Raw genomic sequence first — 21,283 nt, forward strand, 5'->3', positions numbered from 1 at the left:
ATATAACGTGTGGCCCTACTGGAAAATACGTTTGTTTCTTCACCGTCGACACTAGATTCAGTGTCCGTGTCTGGGTCTGTGTCGACCGACTGAGGTAAAGGGCGTTTTACAGCCCCTGACGGTGTCTGAGACGCCTGGGCAGGTACTAACTGGTTTGCCGGCCGTCTCATGTCATCAACTGATTTTTGTAATGTGCTGACATTATCACGTAATTCCATAAACAAAGCCATCCATTCCGGTGTCGACTCCCTGGGGGGTGACATCACCATTACCGGCAATTGCTCTGCCTCCACACCAACATCGTCCTCATACATGTCGACACACGCGTACCGACACACAGCAGACACACAGGGAATGCTCTATTGAAGACAGGACCCCACTAGCCCTTTGGGGAGACAGAGGGAGAGTTTGCCAGCACACACCCAAGCGCTATAATATATATGGGAACAACCCTATATAAGTGTTGTATCCTTATAGCAGCTTAAATATAGTAATATCGCCAAAAAAGTGCCCCCCCTCTCTGTTTTACCCTGTTTCTGTAGTGCAGTGCAGGGGAGAGTCCTGGGAGCCTTCCTCACAGCGGAGCTGAGCAGGAAAATGGCGCTGTGTGCTGAGGAGAATAAGCCCCGCCCCCTATTTCGGCGGGCTCTTCTCCCGGAGTTTGTGAGATCTGGCAGGGGTTAAATACATCCATATAGCCTCAAGGGCTATATGTGATGTATTTTTAGCCATAAAAAAGGTATTATACATTGCTGCCCAGGGCGCCCCCCCCCCAGCGCCCTGCACCCTCAGTGACCGCTGTGTGAAGTGTGCTGACAACAATGGCGCACAGCTGCAGTGCTGTGCGCTACCTCATGAAGACTGAAAAGTCTTCTGCCGCCTGTTTCTGGACCTCTTCAATCTTCGGCATCTGCAAGGGGGGTCGGCGGCGCGGCTCCGGGACCGGACTCCATGGCTGGGCCTGTGTTCGATCCCTCTGGAGCTAATGGTGTCCAGTAGCCTAAGAAGCCAATCCATCCTGCACGCAGGTGAGTTCACTTCTCTCCCCTAAGTCCCTCGATGCAGTGAGCCTGTTGCCAGCAGGACTCACTGAAAATAAAAAACCTAAAAACTTTTTCTAAGCAGCTCTTTAGGAGAGCCACCTAGATTGCACCCTGCTCGGACGGGCACAAAAACCTAACTGAGGCTTGGAGGAGGGTCATAGGGGGAGGAGCCAGTGCACACCACCTGATCCTAAAGCTTTATTTTTGTGCCCTGTCTCCTGCGGAGCCGCTAATCCCCATGGTCCTGACGGAGTCCCCAGCATCCACTAGGACGTTAGAGAAAAGGGGTATTACTTATTAGATGCTTTTTGAAGCCCTGCCTTGGTAGCTGAGAGTAGGACTATCATCTTGGCAGGTAAGAAGGGTCACAGTGTGTATTCACCTTTGCAGCTGTATTCACCTGTCTTAATATAATGTATGTTGAGCCAATTGGTCATAGTATAATAGGTCGACAGTGTCTAGGTTGACACCAAATGGTTGACATGTGAAAAAGATTGACACGGAAATGGTTGTCACGTGTAAAGGTCAACATGAGTTTTTCATGTTTTTTTTTGTTTTACATTTTACCTTCCAGCACATGGAACCCCAGTTAGTGTACTGCATCCCCTCGCATGGCTCGCTTCGCTTGCCATGTTTTGGGCAAGGTGCCTCGCTCCACTACCGCTGTGCTCGTCCTAGGTTACCGTTCCCAATGGTAGGCCACTTGGATGGTAAAGTATGAATAAGTTGAAAAAATCAAACAAAATTCAAAAAAACTCATGTCGACCATTTGAATCTGTCAACCTTTTGACCATGCTGGCCATATGTATGTCAACCATGTGGTGTCGACATATCATCCGGATACCGAATCAATCAAGTTTTGAGGCCATCAATCATTTGGATGCAAACTCACCCATGCCACATTAATCCACATTTTTAAGTTTCTTAAATTCAGCAAATAAACAGTAATTGTGCGGTAAACAGTGTGACCCTATGCCGTACGTAGTCTGCCGAGGGTGTGTTACCATCTTTTCCCATGCAGAGTCAGTAAGACAGGCAGTTTGACCAGAGGTGTCCGAATGTTTACATATCATGTAACATGTATGTGATACTGGGGAAGACAGGAGACTCCAAACACAAAAAGACACAAAAAGACTCTTGCACTGGTTCAGTATGATTTCCCGATGGTCGGAATGCCGGCGGTCAGAATACCGACAGCGGCATCCTGTCCATCAGAATCCCGACTGCCCTCTCATAAGTACCTTAACCCTCCTATTCCCCCTACCCTAACCCTCCCTGGTGTTGCCTAACCCTACGCCTCCTGTGTGGTGCCTAACCCTCCCTTCCCCGCTGCCTAAAGCTAACCCTCCCCGCTTTGTGCCTAACCCTAACCCTCCCTCCCCGGTTCCTTACCTTCCCGGCCATGCACCCTAACCCCCTTCTCCTGCCTAATCCTAACCTCACTGCTTCCCTCTTGCACTGCCCTTAGTAGTCTTTGTCTACAGGTAAAATGTATTGCCTGGCATCCCCTATTCTAACATGTCAGTACATGATGAAAACGAAAACATTAACTGTCATTACAGAAGGGAGCAGTTTTCCAGTGTTGTAAAAGGCCATTGATATATTTATACAGTATTTATATAGCACAAGCATATTTTGTTGCACTTCACAAGGTGTGCAAATACTCTTCTTATCAACCGACATGAATACAAAAAATAAGAATACAATGTCTATAAGAAAGAAAGCACAGTACTTACAGAAGAGGACATGTCTGTGGTGCAGTGATACACGGTGTCTTTACTGGCGAATCGGGAGACATTGTCTAGCAGCATGCGGACCAGCGGAAGGTACAGCAGGGTGATCTTTGCTTGCTGGTTCTACAAGATAAATGAACACAAGACACAATGTAATAATAATATTTTAATAGTGATTCTCACCAAATTTCCCCCCAAAACAAGAATGCTACTTATAATTCCATGCTTATTTCCTGCAGCATCATCTTAGATGTAGAAATTCTGAGCGGCTAATTAATATACATTTTTTAAAAATGCAACCAACTATTAAATGACCTAAAACAAGATTGGTGCTTATATAAAACCAATTCTTACTGACAATGTGGGATATCTAAATTAGCCCCGGTAATTTACCATGGCTATTTGTCCTGCTTGGGGCTAAGTAGCCCAATAAGCCGGCACGAGCGGCGACTTATCGGGGGTTACCTAATGCTGTACCGGGTGCCGGCTCCTGACAGCTCCCGGTGCAGTGGTGCAGAGCTGGCTCCCTCCGGTCACATGCCCGCTCCCCATGTGACCAGGGGTGGGGGGAAATGAGGATTCGGGTCGTGGCGCTGCCCCGGCTTCCCCACCGGGGTTAATCGCCAAATGCCGGCTCCTGGGCCGCGGCTCCCTCCCTGCAGTTTCAGCCTGACACTGCAGGTCGCAGCGGTCATCAGGGATTTTGTTTCGCCTGCCAAATCCCCTGAAACAGCCCCATTTTCATGCAAAAATGTGGCTGTTTTTACAGAAAACACACAGGTTTCACTGAACCTTTGTATTTTTGGGAGGTCAGCTTTTTTGTTTTTTATGGGAGATCCATATTGGATAGCCTGTAAAAAATGTTTTTAAAAAATGGTGAAACATCGGAAAAAAGACCTGATGTTAATTCAACGGAAATTGGATATCCCCCAACATGTTACTCATGTACAATGTTCTCAACAGGATTCATTTCATGGCTGTTGCATCTGCTATTTTTACACGCCACCCAGCACTATCCTGCTCCATTTGTCTGACGGACATTCAGTGGCGCACTGTGCTTATGTTACCATGTCGGGTGCACTTACATTACTATGACATGTGCAGTAACACAGAGACAGGGAGCAGTTTGGGTGGCGAGAACATTGTAGATAGAGAGTAGATGGAGAGCACAGATGTGCAGTGTGTCTCAGTATGCTCTGCTGGACGATATTATATCTGTCCTTCTAGCAAGTGGGGGATATCTGCAAGAGTCTAAAAATGAATCTACGTACTACCACATGGTTAGCAAAATATTGTGGGGAAAATGTATGCTCCTATAGCTGTCTTTACATAGTCTTGCACGGTTCCTCCCTATGCACACAGAGTATAAGTGTAGACACAAATGGTGAAACCAAAAGCTTGGTTCTGGTCTTTGGGAGTATGCATCAGTCCTAGAATGCAGGTATTTTACAATACTGCACTCTATACATTTGTACAATGTTTATGTCAAGGTGAAAGGCATACTTTAGGGTACATACCACAATACAATTACATTTACAAAACAGATTTGCATTAAAAAAAAAAATAAGAATTTACTCACCGGTAATTCTATTTCTCGTAGTCCGTAGTGGATGCTGGGACTCCGTAAGGACCATGGGGAATAGCGGCTCCGCAGGAGACTGGCCACAACTATAAGAAAGCTTTAGACTACTGGTGTGCACTGGCTCCTCCCACTATGACCCTCCTCCAGACTTCAGTTAGGATACTGTGCCCGGAAGAGCTGACACAATAAGGAAGGATTTTGAATCCCGGGTAAGACTCATACCAGCCACACCAATCACACCGTATAACTTGTGATACAATACCCAGTTAACAGTATGATAACAACTGAGCCTCTCAACAGATGGCTCAACAATAACCCTTTAGTTAAACAATAACTATATACAAGTATTGCAGACAATCCGCACTTGGGATGGGCGCCCAGCATCCACTACGGACTACGAGAAATAGAATTACCGGTGAGTAAATTCTTATTTTCTCTGACGTCCTAAGTGGATGCTGGGACTCCGTAAGGACCATGGGGATTATACCAAAGCTCCCAAACGGGCGGGAGAGTGCGGATGACTCTGCAGCACCGAATGGGCAAACTCAAGGTCCTCCTCAGCCAGGGTGTCAAACTTGTAGAATTTAGCAAATGTGTTTGACCCCGACCAAGTAGCTGCTCGGCAAAGTTGTAGAGCCGAGACCCCTCGGGCAGCCGCCCAAGAAGAGCCCACCTTCCTCGTGGAATGGGCTTTCACTGATTTAGGATGCGGCAATCCAGCCGCAGAATGTGCAAGCTGAATCGTACTACAGATCCAGTGAGCAATAGTCTGCTTTGAAGCAGGTGCACCCAACTTGTTGGGCGCATACAGGATAAATAGGGAGTCAGTCTTTCTGACTCCAGCTGTCCTGGAAACATAAATTTTCAGGGCCCTGACTACGTCCAACAACTTGGAAGCCTCCAAGTCTTTAGTAGCCGCAGGCACCACGATAGGTTGGTTCAGATGAAAGGCTGATACCACCTTAGGGAGAAATTGGGGACGAGTCCTCAATTCTGCCCTATCCATATGGAAAATCAGATAAGGGCTTTTACATGACAAAGCCGCCAATTCTGATACACGCCTGGCCGAAGCCAAGGCCAACAACATGACCACTTTCCACGTGAGATATTTCAATTCCACGGTCTTAAGTGGCTCAAACCAATGTGACTTTAGGAAATCCAACACCACGTTGAGATCCCAAGGTGCCACTGGAGGCACAAAAGGGGGCTGAATATGCAGCACTCCCTTAACAAAAGTTTGAACTTCAGGTAGTGAAGCCAGTTCTCTCTGGAAGAAAATCGATAGAGCCGAAATCTGGACCTTAATGGAACCCAATTTAAGGCCCATAGTCACCCCTGACTGTAGGAAGTGCAGGAAACGGCCCAGCTGAAATTCCTCCGTTGGGGCCTTCCTGGCCTCACACCACGCAACATATTTTCGCCATATGCGGTGATAATGGTTTGCGGTTACTTCTTTCCTAGCTTTAATCACCGTAGGAATGACTTCCTCCGGAATGCCCTTTTCCTTCAGGATCCGGTGTTCAACCGCCATGCCGTCAAACGCAGCCGCGGTAAGTCTTGGAACAGACAGGGCCCCTGCTGCAGCAGGTCCTGTCTGAGCGGTAGAGGCCATGGGTCCTCTGAGATCATTTCTTGAAGTTCCGGGTACCAAGCTCTTCTTGGCCAATCCGGAACAATGAGTATAGTTCTTACTCCTCTTCTCCTTATTATCCTCAGTACCTTTGGTATGAGAGGAAGAGGAGGGAACACATAAACCGACCGGTACACCCACGGTGTCACTAGAGCGTCCACAGCTATCGCCTGCGGGTCTCTTGACCTGGCGCAATACTTTTCTAGCTTTTTGCTTAGGCGGGACGCCATCATGTCCACCTGTGGCCTTTCCCAACGGTTTACAATCATTTGAAAGACTTCTGGATGAAGTCCCCACTCTCCCGGGTGGAGGTCGTGCCTGCTGAGGAAGTCTGCTTCCCAGTTGTCCACTCCCGGAATGAACACTGCTGACAGTGCTAACACGTGATTTTCCGCCCATCGGAGAATCCTTGTGGCTTCTGCCATCGCCGTCCTGCTTCTCGTGCCGCCCTGTCGGTTTACATGGGCGACCGCCGTGATGTTGTCTGACTGGATCAGTACCGGCTGGTTTTGAAGCAGGGGTTTTGCCTGACTTAGGGCATTGTAAATGGCCCTTAGTTCCAGAATATTTATGTGCAGGGAAGTCTCCTGACTTGACCATAGTCCTTGGAAGTTTCTTCCCTGTGTGACTGCCCCCCAGCCTCGAAGGCTGGCATCCGTGGTCACCAGGACCCAGTCCTGTATGCCGAATCTGCGGCCCTCTTGAAGATGAGCACTCTGCAGCCACCACAGCAGAGACACCCTTGTCCTTGGAGACAGGGTTATCAGCCGATGCATCTGAAGATGCGATCCGGACCACTTGTCCAACAGGTCCCACTGAAAGGTTCTTGCATGGAACCTGCCGAATGGAATTGCTTCGTAGGAAGCTACCATCTTTCCCAGGATCCGCGTGCAGTGATGCACCGACACCTGTTTTGGTTTTAGGAGGCCTCTGACTAGAGATGACAGCTCCTTGGCCTTCTCCTCCGGGAGAAACACTTTTTTCTGTTCTGTGTCCAGAACCATCCCCAGGAACAGTAGACGTGTCGTAGGGACCAGCTGTGACTTTGGAATGTTTAGAATCCAGCCGTGCTGTTGTAGCACCTCCCGAGATAGTGCTACCCCGACCAACAACTGCTCCCTGGACCTCGCCTTTATCAGGAGATCGTCCAAGTACGGGATAATTAAAACTCCCTTCTTTCGAAGGAGTATCATCATTTCGGCCATTACCTTGGTAAAGACCCTCGGAGCCGTGGATAGACCTAACGGCAACGTCTGGAATTGGTAATGACAATCCTGTACCACAAATCTGAGGTACTCCTGGTGAGGATGGTAAATGGGGACATGCAGGTAAGCATCCTTGATGTCCAGTGATACCATGTAATCCCCCTCGTCCAGGCTTGCAATAACCGCCCTGAGCGATTCCATCTTGAACTTGAATTTTTTTATATATGTGTTCAAGGATTTCAAATTTAAAATGGGTCTCACCGAACCGTCCGGTTTCGGTACCACAAACATTGTGGAATAGTAACCCCGTCCTTGTTGAAGTAGGGGCACCTTTACTATCACCTGTTGTGAATACAGCTTGTGAATTGCCTGTAACACTGCCTCCCTGCCTGAGGGAGTGGTTGGTAAGGCAGATTTGAGGAAACGGCGGGGGGGGGGGAGACGTCTCGAATTCCAGCTTGTACCCCTGAGATACTACTTGAAAGATCCAGGGATCCACCCGTGAGCGAGCCCACTGATTGCTGAAATATTTGAGACGGGCCCCCACCGTACCTGGCTCCGCCTGTGGAGCCCCAGCGTCATGCTGTGGACTTAGAGGAAGCGGGGGAGGACTTTTGCTCCTGGGAACTGGCTGTATGCTGCAGCTTTTTCCCTCTACCTCTGCCTCTGGGCAGAAAGGACGCGCCCTTAACCCGCTTGCCCCTATTGGGCCGAAAGGACTGTACCTGATAATACGGTGCTTTCTTTGGCTGTGAGGGAACATGGGGTAAAAATGTAGACTTCCCAGCTGTTGCTGTGGAAACGAGGTCCGAGAGACCATCCCCGAACAACTCCTCACCCTTATAAGGCAGAACTTCCATGTGCCTTTTAGAATCTGCATCTCCTGTCCACTGCCGAGTCCATAACCCTCTCCTGGCAGAAATGGACATTGCACTTATTTTAGATGCCAGCCGGCAAATATCCCTCTGTGCATCCCTCATGTATAAAAGTGCGTCTTTAATATGCTCTACGGTTAGCAATATAGTGTCCCTGTCTAGGGTATCAATATTTTCCGACAGGGAATCTGACCACGCAGCTGCAGCACTGCACATCCATACTGAAGCAATAGCCGGTCTCAGTATCACACCTGTGTGTGTATATATAGACTTCAGGATAGCCTCCTGCTTTCTATCAGCAGATTCCTTCAGGGCGTCCGTATCCGGAGACGGTAGTGCCACCTTCTTTGACAAGCGTGTGAGCGCTTTATCCACCCTAGGGGATGTTTCCCAACGTGACCTATCCTCTGGCGGGAAAGGGTACGCCATTAGTAACCTCTTAGAAATTACCAGTTTCTTATCAGGGGAAGCCCACGCTTCTTCACACACTTCATTTAACTCTTCAGATGGAGGAAAAGCTACTGGTAGTTTTTTCTCTCCAAACATAATACCCTTTTTTGTGGTACCGGGGGTAACATCAGAAATGTGCAACACATTTTTCATTGCCTCAATCATGTAACGTGTGGCCCTACTGGAAGTTACATTAGTCTCATCGTCGTCGACACTGGAGTCAGTATCTGTGTCGACATCTGTGTCTGCCATCTGAGGTAGCGGGCGTTTTAGAGCCCCTGATGGCTTTTGAGACGCCTGGGCAGGCACAGGCTGAGAAGCCGGCTGTCCCACATTTGGTATGTCGTCAAACCTTTTATGCAAGGAGTCGACACTGTCGCGTAATTCCTTCCACAGCACCATCCACTCAGGTGTCGACCCCGCAGGGGGTGACATCACATTTATAGGCATCTGCTCCGCCTCCACATAAGCCTCCTCATCAAACATGTCGACACAGCCGTACCGACACACAGCACACACACAGGGAATGCTCTGACAGAGGACAGGACCCCACAAAGCCCTTTGGGGAGACAGAGAGAGAGTATGCCAGCACACACCAGAGCGCTATATAACACAGGGATCCCACTATAAATAAGTGTTTTTCCCTTATAGCTGCTTATATTATATATATATATATATATATATATATATATATATATACTGCGCCTAAATTTAGTGCCCCCCCTCTCTTTTTTACCCTTCTGTAGCTTGTACACTGCAGGGGAGAGCCAGGGAGCGTCCTTCCAGTGGAGCTGTGAGGGAAGAATGGCGCCAGTGTGCTGAGGGAGATGGCCCCGCCCCTTTTCCGGCGGACTTCTCCCGCTTTTTCTGGAATTCTGGCAGGGGTATTTTTACACCTATATAGCCTTCCTGACTATATATGGTGTAGATTTGCCAGCCAAGGTGTCTTATATTGCCCTCAGGGCGCCCCCCCCCCCAGCGCCCTGCACCCATCAGTGACCGGAGTGTGAGGTGTGCATGAGGAGCAATGGCGCACAGCTGCAGTGCTGTGCGCTACCTTGTTGAAGACTGAAGTCTTCTGCCGCCGATTTTCCGTAACATTCTGGCTCTGTAAGGGGGCCGGCGGCGCGGCTCCGGGAACGAACACCAAGGTCGGGTCCTGCGGTCGATCCCTCTGGAGCTAATGGTGTCCAGTAGCCTAAGAAGCCCAAACTACCACCAGTTAGTTAGGTTCGCTTCTTCTCCCCTTAGTCCCTCGCTGCAGTGAGTCTGTTGCCAGCAGATCTCACTGTAAAATAAAAAACCTAAAATATACTTTCTTTCTAGGAGCTCAGGAGAGACCCTAGTGTGCATCCAGCTCAGCCGGGCACAAGATTCTAACTGAAGTCTGGAGGAGGGTCATAGTGGGAGGAGCCAGTGCACACCAGTAGTCTAAAGCTTTCTTATAGTTGTGCCCAGTCTCCTGCGGAGCCGCTATTCCCCATGGTCCTAATGGAGTCCCAGCATCCACTTAGGACGTCAGAGAAAATCCCTTAACAAACTAAACACAAAAAGATTATAAACCAGAGATCACAAAAGAATGGAGATTGTACAAATACCACTTATATTAATAGGATTTGGCACAATTTACTCTCCGTCTGTTCTATGCTTGTACAGCACGCTGGGTTACTTTGACCATGTTGGAACCATGTAAAAAATCAGCAGCTCAGTCAGTTCATATTACATGTTGACCTACAGTACCTCATGGTAACCTGACTCATTACCTTGTGCTGGAATCTGTTATCAAATGCATGTTTGATTAGAAGGTGCTTTAATGTTGAAATGGCGGCATATCGGATATCGCAGTTCTCTTGTAAGGCGTGCAATACTTCTCTCAGTAAGAGGCCAACCAGAAAGTGATGCTTACAATAATCGTCCGTCAAGCTGCACTCAAGATTCATATCTGCAGACAAAAACACAAACACAAAGTATTTTCCAGCCCTACAATAAGTGTCAGTAGTTTTAGAACCTATAATGCCCCTTTCACATCACCAATACCAGGTCCCATCCGGGAACTGAAAACGGGTTCTTCCCGAATGGGACCCGGCCTTGGACCCTACAGGCCCCCATCCCAACCCGGCAATTTGGTTGCTATTCGGGGGCAAGGACTGCGGCGTAATTGGCGGCGGGGGCAGAGGCCGTGCTGGAGATGAGCTCATCTCCACGCCGCCTCTCCCTATATAGTGAATGTGTCCAGGGTCACATCGACCTGGCAACCCGTTCACACTGACACTGATCCGGTATTCAACCCGGGAATAACCCTTCTAATAACCCAGGTTGAATTACTGAGTCAGGCGATACAGGATTTCTGGAGGGACCCTTTCACAACGCACAGTGACCCGTGTCGACTCGGTAATACACCAGGTTGATACAAGGTTATTTGTGCGATGTGAAACATAACAGTTATTTTTTTGCCTGTCCTCGGTTACTCAAACATGATAGTCCCCATACCGGCTCATGTGTTGATATCCACAGAATGAAGTTAGATATGAACCATGGTTCCAGTCTATTCTTTGGTCGAGAGCTGTGTTGTGTATCCTGTTGGGGTATTTTACAACACTGCACATCAAACTGAAGAAACCCACTGTCTTGCCATGCAAAATACAAGGTATACTGGGGCAGATGTATTAACCTGGAGAAGGAATACAGAAGTCATAAAGCAGTGATAAGTGCAAGGTGATGACGCACCAGCAAATCATTATGGATTTGAAAAATGACAGTTAGGAACTGATTGGCTTGTGCGTTATCACCTTGCACTTATCACTTCTTAATACCTTATCCAGGCTTAATACATCTGTCCCACTGTCTGGTTTAATTATATTTGTTTCTATTTTCCTAGACTTGTTTTGTAACAGGCAGGGGCAGATCCTCTATTACCCAAGCTAGGCTCTGGCAAAGGACCCATTGGACACTTATAGGCCTAGTTTACTCTAACAAGATTTTATATGTTTTTTTGTACTGACAAATGGAGGGGAGAAAGGAAGCCCAAACCAGTATTTTGCCTAGGGCCTAATGGGGTATTATCTGGCTCCAGCCATTGGAAATGATTGTTTATGCCTTCTGTGCAGGATAATCCCACAAGGGATGAGGCACGCATCTACTTGGGTATGGCAAACCGAAGGCCTGAGTTTCCTGCCCACTAAATGACTACAACACTGAGACTGTTATGGGGCCCAGCAGCACAGGAGACGCTGTCCCATGACTTCATAACATATTTATACGTATAAAAAAAATATCTGCTGAATAATGAAGATAAAATGATTATCAGTGCTACTAAGTAATTAGTACTTTGCTTTATTGGACACTGACTGGAAATGGGACAGATATCATGTTGGTTATGTGCATAGAAGGACCTATCACAATCGTCCTATGAGCCACAAACATTTCTAGTTATTGGGATGCTAACAAGCCTTTACTATATATTGTCCTAATGTCCAAGGTCTTGAGGCAGTGCCTACAAGTGCTCTTTTTTAGTACTATTCTATATTGTAAATCACACTGTAGATGAGGAAATCTAAATGACCGACCACATATGGTAACAATATTAAACTATTATTTTGCATTGATAGCCAAAGGTATTTACGGTCATTATATAAAGCCACATTTGTGGTACTTAGTTGGACAATTTTGCTGAATGTGACAATTGTACATGGCAGTCAGCATTCTATTCTTTTAGTTGACGCCTGACTAAGGTATGAACTAGGACAAGGCCAGTAACAGTTTCATGTAGTTCTTGGCTTCTGGATCCCTGCTCACCGGACTAGAACACTGATGAAGGAGATATCGGACTTCTGGATGTGGAGATACAGATGTGTCCTCATACATCATTGCTGCAGTCACGCCAAACAGCCCCTCTTGTCACGCCAGGTCCTGTGTGACTCTTTCTAGCTCTGGACATCTTTTCTGTGTTGCTTTTTGACGAAAATGTCTTAGTCACAACGTGATGGGGCTAGGACGCACCAGGAGACTGTGCTGATCAATTTTATATGCAGCACTTGTATATCTGTGTGCAACTGAGTCTCTGAATGTTTATGCGAAGTGCTACGATGCAGCAGCAGCAGTTTCTTTTCACTCCAAGTTCCATTTCGCTTCGTATACAGACTCATTAGCAGACAGATATACAAGTGTCACGTATCAAATTAATCAGCACAGTCTCCAGGACCGGGCATCTCCCGCTGCATGGTGTATTGAGGCTAGATGTATGAGGACACATCTGACTGGTCTCAGATCAAAACTCAGGAGGCATCTGGACTACTGATGTAAAATGAAGCCGTATCAGGGATGGTTTTCTTCATATCAAAGTATAATTTTTAATTGTAACAAAATAGGCAGATATTGCAGTAAGCAACAGCAACAGATGCAGCATTACTACATTATAAGGAGAGAAAATCAATATGGCAGACAAATTAAAAATGGATTGAAAGGCAGATTAAGAGGATTAATATAAGTAGGGAAATAATGAGGCCATGTAATTGCGTTTTAGTAGTGTTATCAGTGATGTAAGGACACAGGCTTACTGTACTATACTCAGCTAATACTACTACACTCAGCAAATGCCTTCCTGACCATTACCTTCCTGTTCTGCCTCTTCAAGCTTAAGGAGTCCTAAGTGTTAGCTGCGGCTTGGGTATGGAATCCCGGCAGTCGGAATACCGACGCCGGGATCCCGGCTGCCAGAATTCCGGCTGTGGGGCGAGCTCTAGAAAGCCCATTGTGGGTTCGGTGGCTCTCTGTGTTTGCCACATGTTCTATTCCCACTCTGTGTTGTGGACACCCACAAGTGGGAATAGCCCTGGCGCAGCTGTCGACATTCTCGGCGGTCGGGATCCTGCCGTCGGTATTCTGCCCACCGGGATCCCGACCGCCCGGATATTAACTACATCCCATCAGCTGCATATGGATATACGTATGTGTTTTTTTTTTTTTTTTGAGCCTTCCAACTAATGTCTAATCTCTGTAATCTGCTGTTGATCCTATTGAGTCTCTGAGTCGGCTTCTGAGTCAGACGTAATGTCGATGTCAGACACAGCTCAGCATTTTTTCTGTTACTGCATCTAAGTCGCACTGTACATGCTTACAGAAACCGTGCGCATAGAATTGCAGTTGCGATTGAGCTTCAGAAATGTCTTGGGGGCTCCTGGGCATTGGGAGGTGGCTATTCAGACACACGGAGATGGTCTGTCTTACGGGCGTGTTATAGGAGTGTTGCAGGCGTGTCACTGAAGCAGTTGCAAACTCAGACACATAATCGTTCACATTGGAGGACATACTCTGATGGACAATCTGCATCTAGAATGGTGCTGGTGCAAATGTAGATGTTGCGACTAAGCGGTATGAGCAGCTAAACATACCCAAAGTAGGCTTCTCAGTCCTTGCTCATTCACACACATGGGGGTAAATTTACTAAAGATTCTCAAAATGAAAAGAGCTGATGTTGCCCATAGCAACCAGATTCTCGCTATCATTTCCTAGGATGCAATAAAGAAATGATAGAGATAATCTGATTGGTTGCTATGGGCAACATCAGCTCTTTTCACTTTAAGAAGCTTTAGTAAATTTACCCCATGGATGTGCACCAGGGAAGAACTAGTAGCGGCATTTGCATAAAGTCACAGAAGCAATATCATCAAAAGACGCACACACAGATGCTGCAGCGTCTGACCCAGAATCAGGCCCTCTATTGGCTACAATAAAGTTACACCGCCAATGTAAAGTAGTGCAGAGGAGCAGCAATAATCATTATTTCCCTTTGCAGCATAGAAAATCAAGATGTAATTGTGACATACAGAGAGAAATAAATTTTGCTCCAATCTGGCGCACATTCCCATTACTTCTGCTGGCCCCTCCTGAGGTCTGCAAGCAGAAATGTGCCAAAAGTCCAGCTTTTCGCATATTCATTTTGTTGCATCCAATACTTTAGAATTAAGCCACACTGTACAGCTAAAGCTGGTGCTCTTGGGCAAGAAAAGAGGGAGAAACAATGGGTGTACAGCGCAAAACAGACATTTGCTTATCGCCCCGCCTATAGTGACATATACTGCGACAGGGTGCGATAAAACATTCAACTCTCCTCCACTAACTCATTTTCTCTATCGTCCTAGTGGATGCTGGGGTTCCTGAAAGGACCATGGGGAATAGCGGCTCCGCAGGAGACAGGGCACAAAAAGTAAAGCTTTCCGATCAGGTGGTGTGCACTGGCTCCTCCCCCTATGACCCTCCTCCAAGCCTCAGTTAGATTTTTGTGCCCGGCCGAGAAGGGTGCAATCTAGGTGGCTCTCCTAAAGAGCTGCTTAGAGAAAGTTTAGCTTAGGTTTTTTATTTTACAGTGAGTCCTGCTGGCAACAGGATCACTGCAACGAGGGACTTAGGGGAGAAGAAGTGAACTCACCTGCGTGCAGGATCGATTGGCTTCTTGGCTACTGGACATCAGCTCCAGAGGGACGATCACAGGTACAGCCTGGATGGTCACCGGAGCCTCGCCGCCGGCCCCCTTGCAGATGCTGAAACATGAAGAGGTCCAGAATCGGCGGCAGAAGACTCCTCAGTCTTCTAAAGGTAGCGCACAGCACTGCAGCTGTGCGCCATTTTCCTCTCAGCACACTTCACACGGCAGTCACTGAGGGTGCAGGGCGCTGGGAGGGGAGCGCCATGGGAGGCAAATGAAAACCTATTTGGCTAAAAAATACCTCACATATAGCCTCCGGGGGCTATATGGAGATATTTAACCCCTGCCAGAATACACTAAAGAGCGGGAGACGAGCCCGCCGGAAAAGGGGCGGGGCCTATCTCCTCAGCACACAGCGCCATTTTCCTTACACAGCTCCGCTGGTCAGGACGGCTCCCAGGTCTCTCCCCTGCACTGCACTACAGAAACAGGGTAAAACAAGAGAGGGGGGGCAAAATAGTGGCAAAAAATAAGATTTTACTTACCGATAAATCTATTTCTCGGAGTCCGTAGTGGATGCTGGGGTTCCTGAAAGGACTATGGGGAATAGCGGCTCCGCAGGAGACAGGGCACAAAAAGTAAAGCTTTTCCAGATCAGGTGGTGTGCACTGGCTCCTCCCCCTATGACCCTCCTCCAGACTCCAGTTAGGTACTGTGCCCGGACGAGCGTACACAATAAGGGAGGATTTTGAATCCCGGGTAAGACTCATACCAGCCACACCAATCACACCGTACAACTTGTGATCTAAACCCAGTTAACAGTATGATAACAGCGGAGCCTCTGAAAGATGGCTTCCTTCAACAATAACCCGAATTAGTTAACAATAACTATGTACAATTATTGCAGATAATCCGCACTTGGGATGGGCGCCCAGCATCCACTACGGACTCCGAGAAATAGATTTATCGGTAAGTAAAATCTTATTTTCTCTATCGTCCTAGTGGATGCTGGGGTTCCTGAAAGGACCATGGGGATTATACCAAAGCTCCCAAACGGGCGGGAGAGTGCGGATGACTCTGCAGCACCGAATGAGAGAACTCCAGGTCCTCCTTAGCCAGAGTATCAAATTTGTAAAATTTTACAAACGTGTTCTCCCCTGACCACGTAGCTGCTCGGCAAAGTTGTAATGCCGAGACCCCTCGGGCAGCCGCCCAAGATGAGCCCACCTTCCTTGTGGAGTGGGCCTTTACAGATTTAGGCTGTGGCAGGCCTGCCACAGAATGTGCAAGTTGGATTGTGCTACAGATCCAACGAGCAATCGTCTGCTTAGACGCAGGAGCACCCATCTTGTTGGGTGCATACAATATAAACAACGAGTCAGATTTTCTGACTCCAGCTGTCCTTGCAATATATATTTTTAATGCTCTGACAACGTCCAGTAACTTGGAGTCCTCCAAGTCACTTGTAGCCGCAGGCACTACAATAGGCTGGTTCAGATGAAATGCTGACACCACCTTAGGGAGAAAATGCGGACGAGTCCGCAGTTCTGCCCTGTCCGAATGGAAAATCAGATATGGGCTTTTGTAAGATAAAGCTGCCAGTTCTGACACTCTCCTGGCCGAAGCCAGGGCTAGAAGCATGGTCACTTTCCATGTGAGATATTTCAAATCCACCTTCTTTAGTGGTTCAAACCAATGAGATTTTAGAAAGTCCAAAACCACATTGAGATCCCACGGTGCCACTGGAGGCACCACAGGAGGCTGTATATGTAGCACTCCCTTAACAAAGGTCTGGACTTCAGGGACTGAAGCCAATTCTTTTTGAAAGAAAATCGACAGGGCCGAAATTTGAACCTTAATAGATCCCAATTTGAGACCCATAGACAATCCTGATTGCAGGAAATGTAGGAATCGACCCAGTTGAAATTCCTCCGTCGGAGCACTCCGATCTTCGCACCACGCAACATATTTTCGCCAAATTCGGTGATAATGTTGCACGGTTACTTCCTTCCTTGCTTTAATCAAAGTAGGAATGACTTCTTCCGGCATGCCTTTTTCCTTTAGGATCCGGCGTTCAACCGCCATGCCGTCAAACGCAGCCGCGGTAAGTCTTGAAACAGACAGGGACCCTGCTGAAGCAAGTCCCTCCTTAGAGGTAGAGGCCACGGATCTTCCGTGATCATCTCTTGAAGTTCCGGGTACCAAGTCCTTCTTGGCCAATTCGGAACCACTAGTATCGTCCTTACGCCTCTTTGCCGTATAATTCTCAATACTTTTGGTATGAGAGGCAGAGGAGGAAACACGTACACCGACTGGTACACCCAAGGCGTTACCAGCGCGTCCACAGCTATTGCCTGCGGATCTCTTGACCTGGCGCAATACCTGTCCAGTTTTTTGTTGAGGCGAGACGCCATCATGTCCACCATTGGTCTTTCCCAACGGGTTACCAGCAAGTGGAAGACTTCTGGATGAAGTCCCCACTCTCCCGGGTGAAGATCGTGTCTGCTGAGGAAGTCTGCTTCCCAGTTGTCCACTCCCGGGATGAACACTGCTGACAGTGCTATCACATGATTCTCTGCCCAGCGAAGAATCCTTGCAGCTTCTGCCATTGCACTCCTGCTTCTTGTGCCGCCCTGTCTGTTCACATGGGCGACTGCCGTGATGTTGTCCGACTGGATCAACACCGGTTTTCCCTGAAGCAGAGGTTCTGCCTGGCTTAGAGCATTGTATATTGCTCTTAGTTCCAGAATGTTTATGTGAAGAGACGTTTCCAGGCTCGTCCATACTCCCTGGAAGTTTCTTCCTTGTGTGACTGCTCCCCAGCCTCTCAGGCTGGCGTCCGTGGTCACCAGGATCCAATCCTGTATGCCGAATCTGCGGCCCTCCAATAGATGAGCACTCTGCAACCACCACAGAAGAGACACCCTTGTCCTTGGAGACAGGGTTATCCGCAGGTGCATCTGAAGATGCGACCCTGACCATTTGTCCAACAGATCCCTTTGGAAAATTCTTGCGTGGAATCTGCCGAATGGAATTGCTTCGTAAGAAGCCACCATTTTTCCCAGGACTCTTGTGCATTGATGTACAGACACCTTTCCTGGTTTTAGGAGGTTCCTGACAAGCTCGGATAACTCCTTGGCTTTTTCCTCCGGGAGAAAAACCTTTTTCTGAACCGTGTCCAGAATCATCCCTAGGAACAGCAGACGAGTTGTCGGCATTAACTGGGATTTTGGAATATTCAGAATCCACCCGTGCTGTTTTAGCACTTCTTGCGACAGTGCTAATCCCATCTCTAGCTGTTCTCTGGACCTTGCCCTTATTAGGAGATCGTCCAAGTATGGGATAATTAATATGCCTTTTCTTCGAAGAAGAATCATCATCTCGGCCATTACCTTTGTAAAGACCCGAGGTGCCGTGGACAATCCGAACGGTAGCGTCTGAAACTGATAGTGACAGTTTTGTACAACGAACCTGAGGTACCCCTGGTGTGAGGGGTAAATTGGAACGTGGAGATACGCATCCTTGATGTCCAAGGATACCATAAAGTCCCCCTCTTCCAGGTTCGCTATCACTGCTCTGAGTGACTCCATCTTGAACTTGAACTTCTTTATGTACAGGTTCAAGGACTTCAGATTTAGAATAGGCCTTACCGAGCCATCCGGCTTCGGTACCACAAAAAGAGTGGAATAATACCCCTTCCCTTGTTGTAGAAGAGGTACCTTGACTATCACCTGCTGAGAGTACAGCTTGTGAATGGCTTCCAAAACCGTCTCCCTTTCGGAGGGGGACGTTGGTAAAGCAGACTTCAGGAAACGGCGAGGTGGATCTGTCTCTAATTCCAACCTGTACCCCTGAGATATTATCTGCAGGATCCAGGGATCTACCTGCGAGTGAGCCCACTGCGCGCTGTAATTTTTGAGACGACCACCCACCGTCCCCGAGTCCGCTTGAGAAGCCCCAGCGTCATGCTGAGGCTTTTGTAGAAGCCGGGGAAGGCTTCTGTTCCTGGGAAGGAGCTGCCTGTTGCTGTCTCTTCCCTCGACCTCTGCCTCGTGGCAGATATGAATAGCCCTTTGCTCTCTTATTTTTAAAGGAACGAAAGGGCTGCGGTTGAAAAGTCGGTGCCTTTTTCTGTTGGGGAGTGACTTGAGGTAGAAAGGTGGATTTCCCGGCTGTAGCCGTGGCCACCAAATCTGATAGACCGACTCCAAATAACTCCTCCCCTTTATACGGCAAAACTTCCATATGTCGTTTTGAATCCGCATCGCCTGTCCACTGTCGCGTCCATAAAGCTCTTCTGGCCGAAATGGACATAGCACTTACCCGTGATGCCAGTGTGCAGATATCCCTCTGTGCATCACACATATAAAGAAATGCATCCTTTATTTGTTCTAACGACAGTAAAATATTGTCCCTGTCCAGGGTATCAATATTTTCAATCAGGGACTCTGACCAAACTACCCCAGCACTGCACATCCAGGCAGTCGCTATAGCTGGTCGTAGTATAACACCTGCATGTGTGTATATACTTTTTTGGATATTTTCCATCCTCCTATCTGATGGATCTTTAAGTGCGGCCGTCTCAGGAGAGGGTAACGCCACTTGTTTAGATAAGCGTGTTAGCGCCTTGTCCACCCTAGGAGGTGTTTCCCAGCGCTCCCTAACCTCTGGCGGGAAAGGGTATAATGCCAATAATTTCTTTGAAATTATCAGCTTTTTATCAGGGGCAACCCACGCTTCATTACACACGTCATTTAATTCTTCTGATTCAGGAAAAACTATAGGTAGTTTTTTCACACCCCACATAATACCCTGTTTAGTGGTACCTGTAGTATCAGCTAAATGTAACGCCTCCTTCATTGCCAAAATCATATAATGTGTGGCCCTACTGGAAAATACGGTTGATTCGTCACCGTCACCACTGGAGTCAGTGCCTGTGTCTGGGTCTGTGTCGACCGACTGAGGCAAAGGGCGTTTCACAGCCCCTGACGGTGTTTGAGTCGCCTGGACAGGCACTAATTGATTGTCCGGCCGTCTCATGTCGTCAAACGACTGCTTTAGCGTGTTGACACTATCCCGTAGTTCCATAAATAAAGGCATCCATTCTGGTGTCGACTCCCTAGGGGGTGACATCCTCATATTTGGCAATTGCTCCGCCTCCACACCAATATCGTCCTCATACATGTCGACACACACGTACCGACACACAGCAGACACACAGGGAATGCTCCTAACGAAGACAGGACCCACTAGCCCTTTGGGGAGACAGAGGGAGAGTTTGCCAGCACACACCAAAAGCGCTATATATAACAGGGATAGCCTTATAATAAGTGCTCCCTTATAGCTGCTTTATATATATCAAAATATCGCCATAAATTTGCCCCCCCTCTCTGTTTTACCCTGTTTCTGTAGTGCAGTGCAGGGGAGAGACCTGGGAGCCGTCCTGACCAGCGGAGCTGTGAGAGGAAATGGCGCCGTGTGCTGAGGAGATAGGCCCCGCCCCTTTTCCGGCGGGCTCGTCTCCCGCTATTTAGTGAATCCAGGCAGGGGTTAAATATCTCCATATAGCCTCTGGGGGCTATATGTGAGGTATTTTTAGCCTTTATATAGGTTACATTTGCCTCCCAGGGCGCCCCCCCCCAGCGCCCTGCACCCTCAGTGACTGCGTGTGAAGTGTGCTGAGAGGAAAATGGCGCACAGCTGCAGTGCTGTGCGCTACCTTTAGAAGACTGCAGGAGTCTTCAGCCGCCGATTCTGGACCTCTTCTGACTTCAGCATCTGCAAGGGGGCCGGCGGCGCGGCTCCGGTGACCATCCAGGCTGTACCTGTGATCGTCCCTCTGGAGCTGATGTCCAGTAGCCAAGAAGCCAATCCATCCTGCACGCAGGTGAGTTCACTTCTTCTCCCCTCAGTTACTCGTTGCAGTGATCCTGTTGCCAGCAGGACTCACTGTAAAATAAAAAACCTAAGCTAAACTTTTTCTAAGCAGCTCTTTAGGAGAGCCACCTAGATTGCACCCTTCTCGGCCGGGCACAAAAATCTAACTGGAGTCTGGAGGAGGGTCATAGGGGGAGGAGCCAGTGCACACCACCTGATCTGGAAAAGCTTTACTTTTTGTGCCCTGTCTCCTGCGGAGCCGCTATTCCCCATGGTCCTTTCAGGAACCCCAGCATCCACTAGGACGATAGAGAAATTATATTATAAAAGCAGCTATACAGGGAGCACTTATTATAAGGCTATCCCTGTCATATATAGCGCTTTTGGTGTGTGCTGGCAAACTCTCCCTCTGTCTCCCCAAAGGGCTAGTGGGGTCCTGTCTTCGTTAAGAGCATTCCCTGTGT

At 48.1% G+C, this 21,283-nt stretch overlaps 1 protein-coding gene across 2 annotated transcripts in view; it reads right to left on the minus strand.

Annotated features, from left to right (window-relative positions):
- The window catches only part of DOCK11 (dedicator of cytokinesis 11), a 981,167-nt gene that overhangs the window by 488,178 nt on the left and 471,706 nt on the right, over positions 1 to 21,283 (minus strand). For both annotated transcript variants that reach the window (XM_063937505.1, XM_063937504.1), the window contains 2 exons: positions 10,282 to 10,460; positions 2,780 to 2,899 (listed from right to left, as the gene is read on the minus strand). In XM_063937505.1, coding sequence (XP_063793575.1) covers positions 2,780 to 2,899; positions 10,282 to 10,460 — 299 coding nt within the window. The remainder of the gene's footprint in view (positions 1 to 2,779; positions 2,900 to 10,281; positions 10,461 to 21,283) is intronic.

The sequence above is a fragment of the Pseudophryne corroboree genome, chromosome 8 (assembly GCF_028390025.1).
Source record: "Pseudophryne corroboree isolate aPseCor3 chromosome 8, aPseCor3.hap2, whole genome shotgun sequence".
Classification (NCBI taxonomy): Eukaryota; Metazoa; Chordata; class Amphibia; order Anura; family Myobatrachidae; genus Pseudophryne; species Pseudophryne corroboree.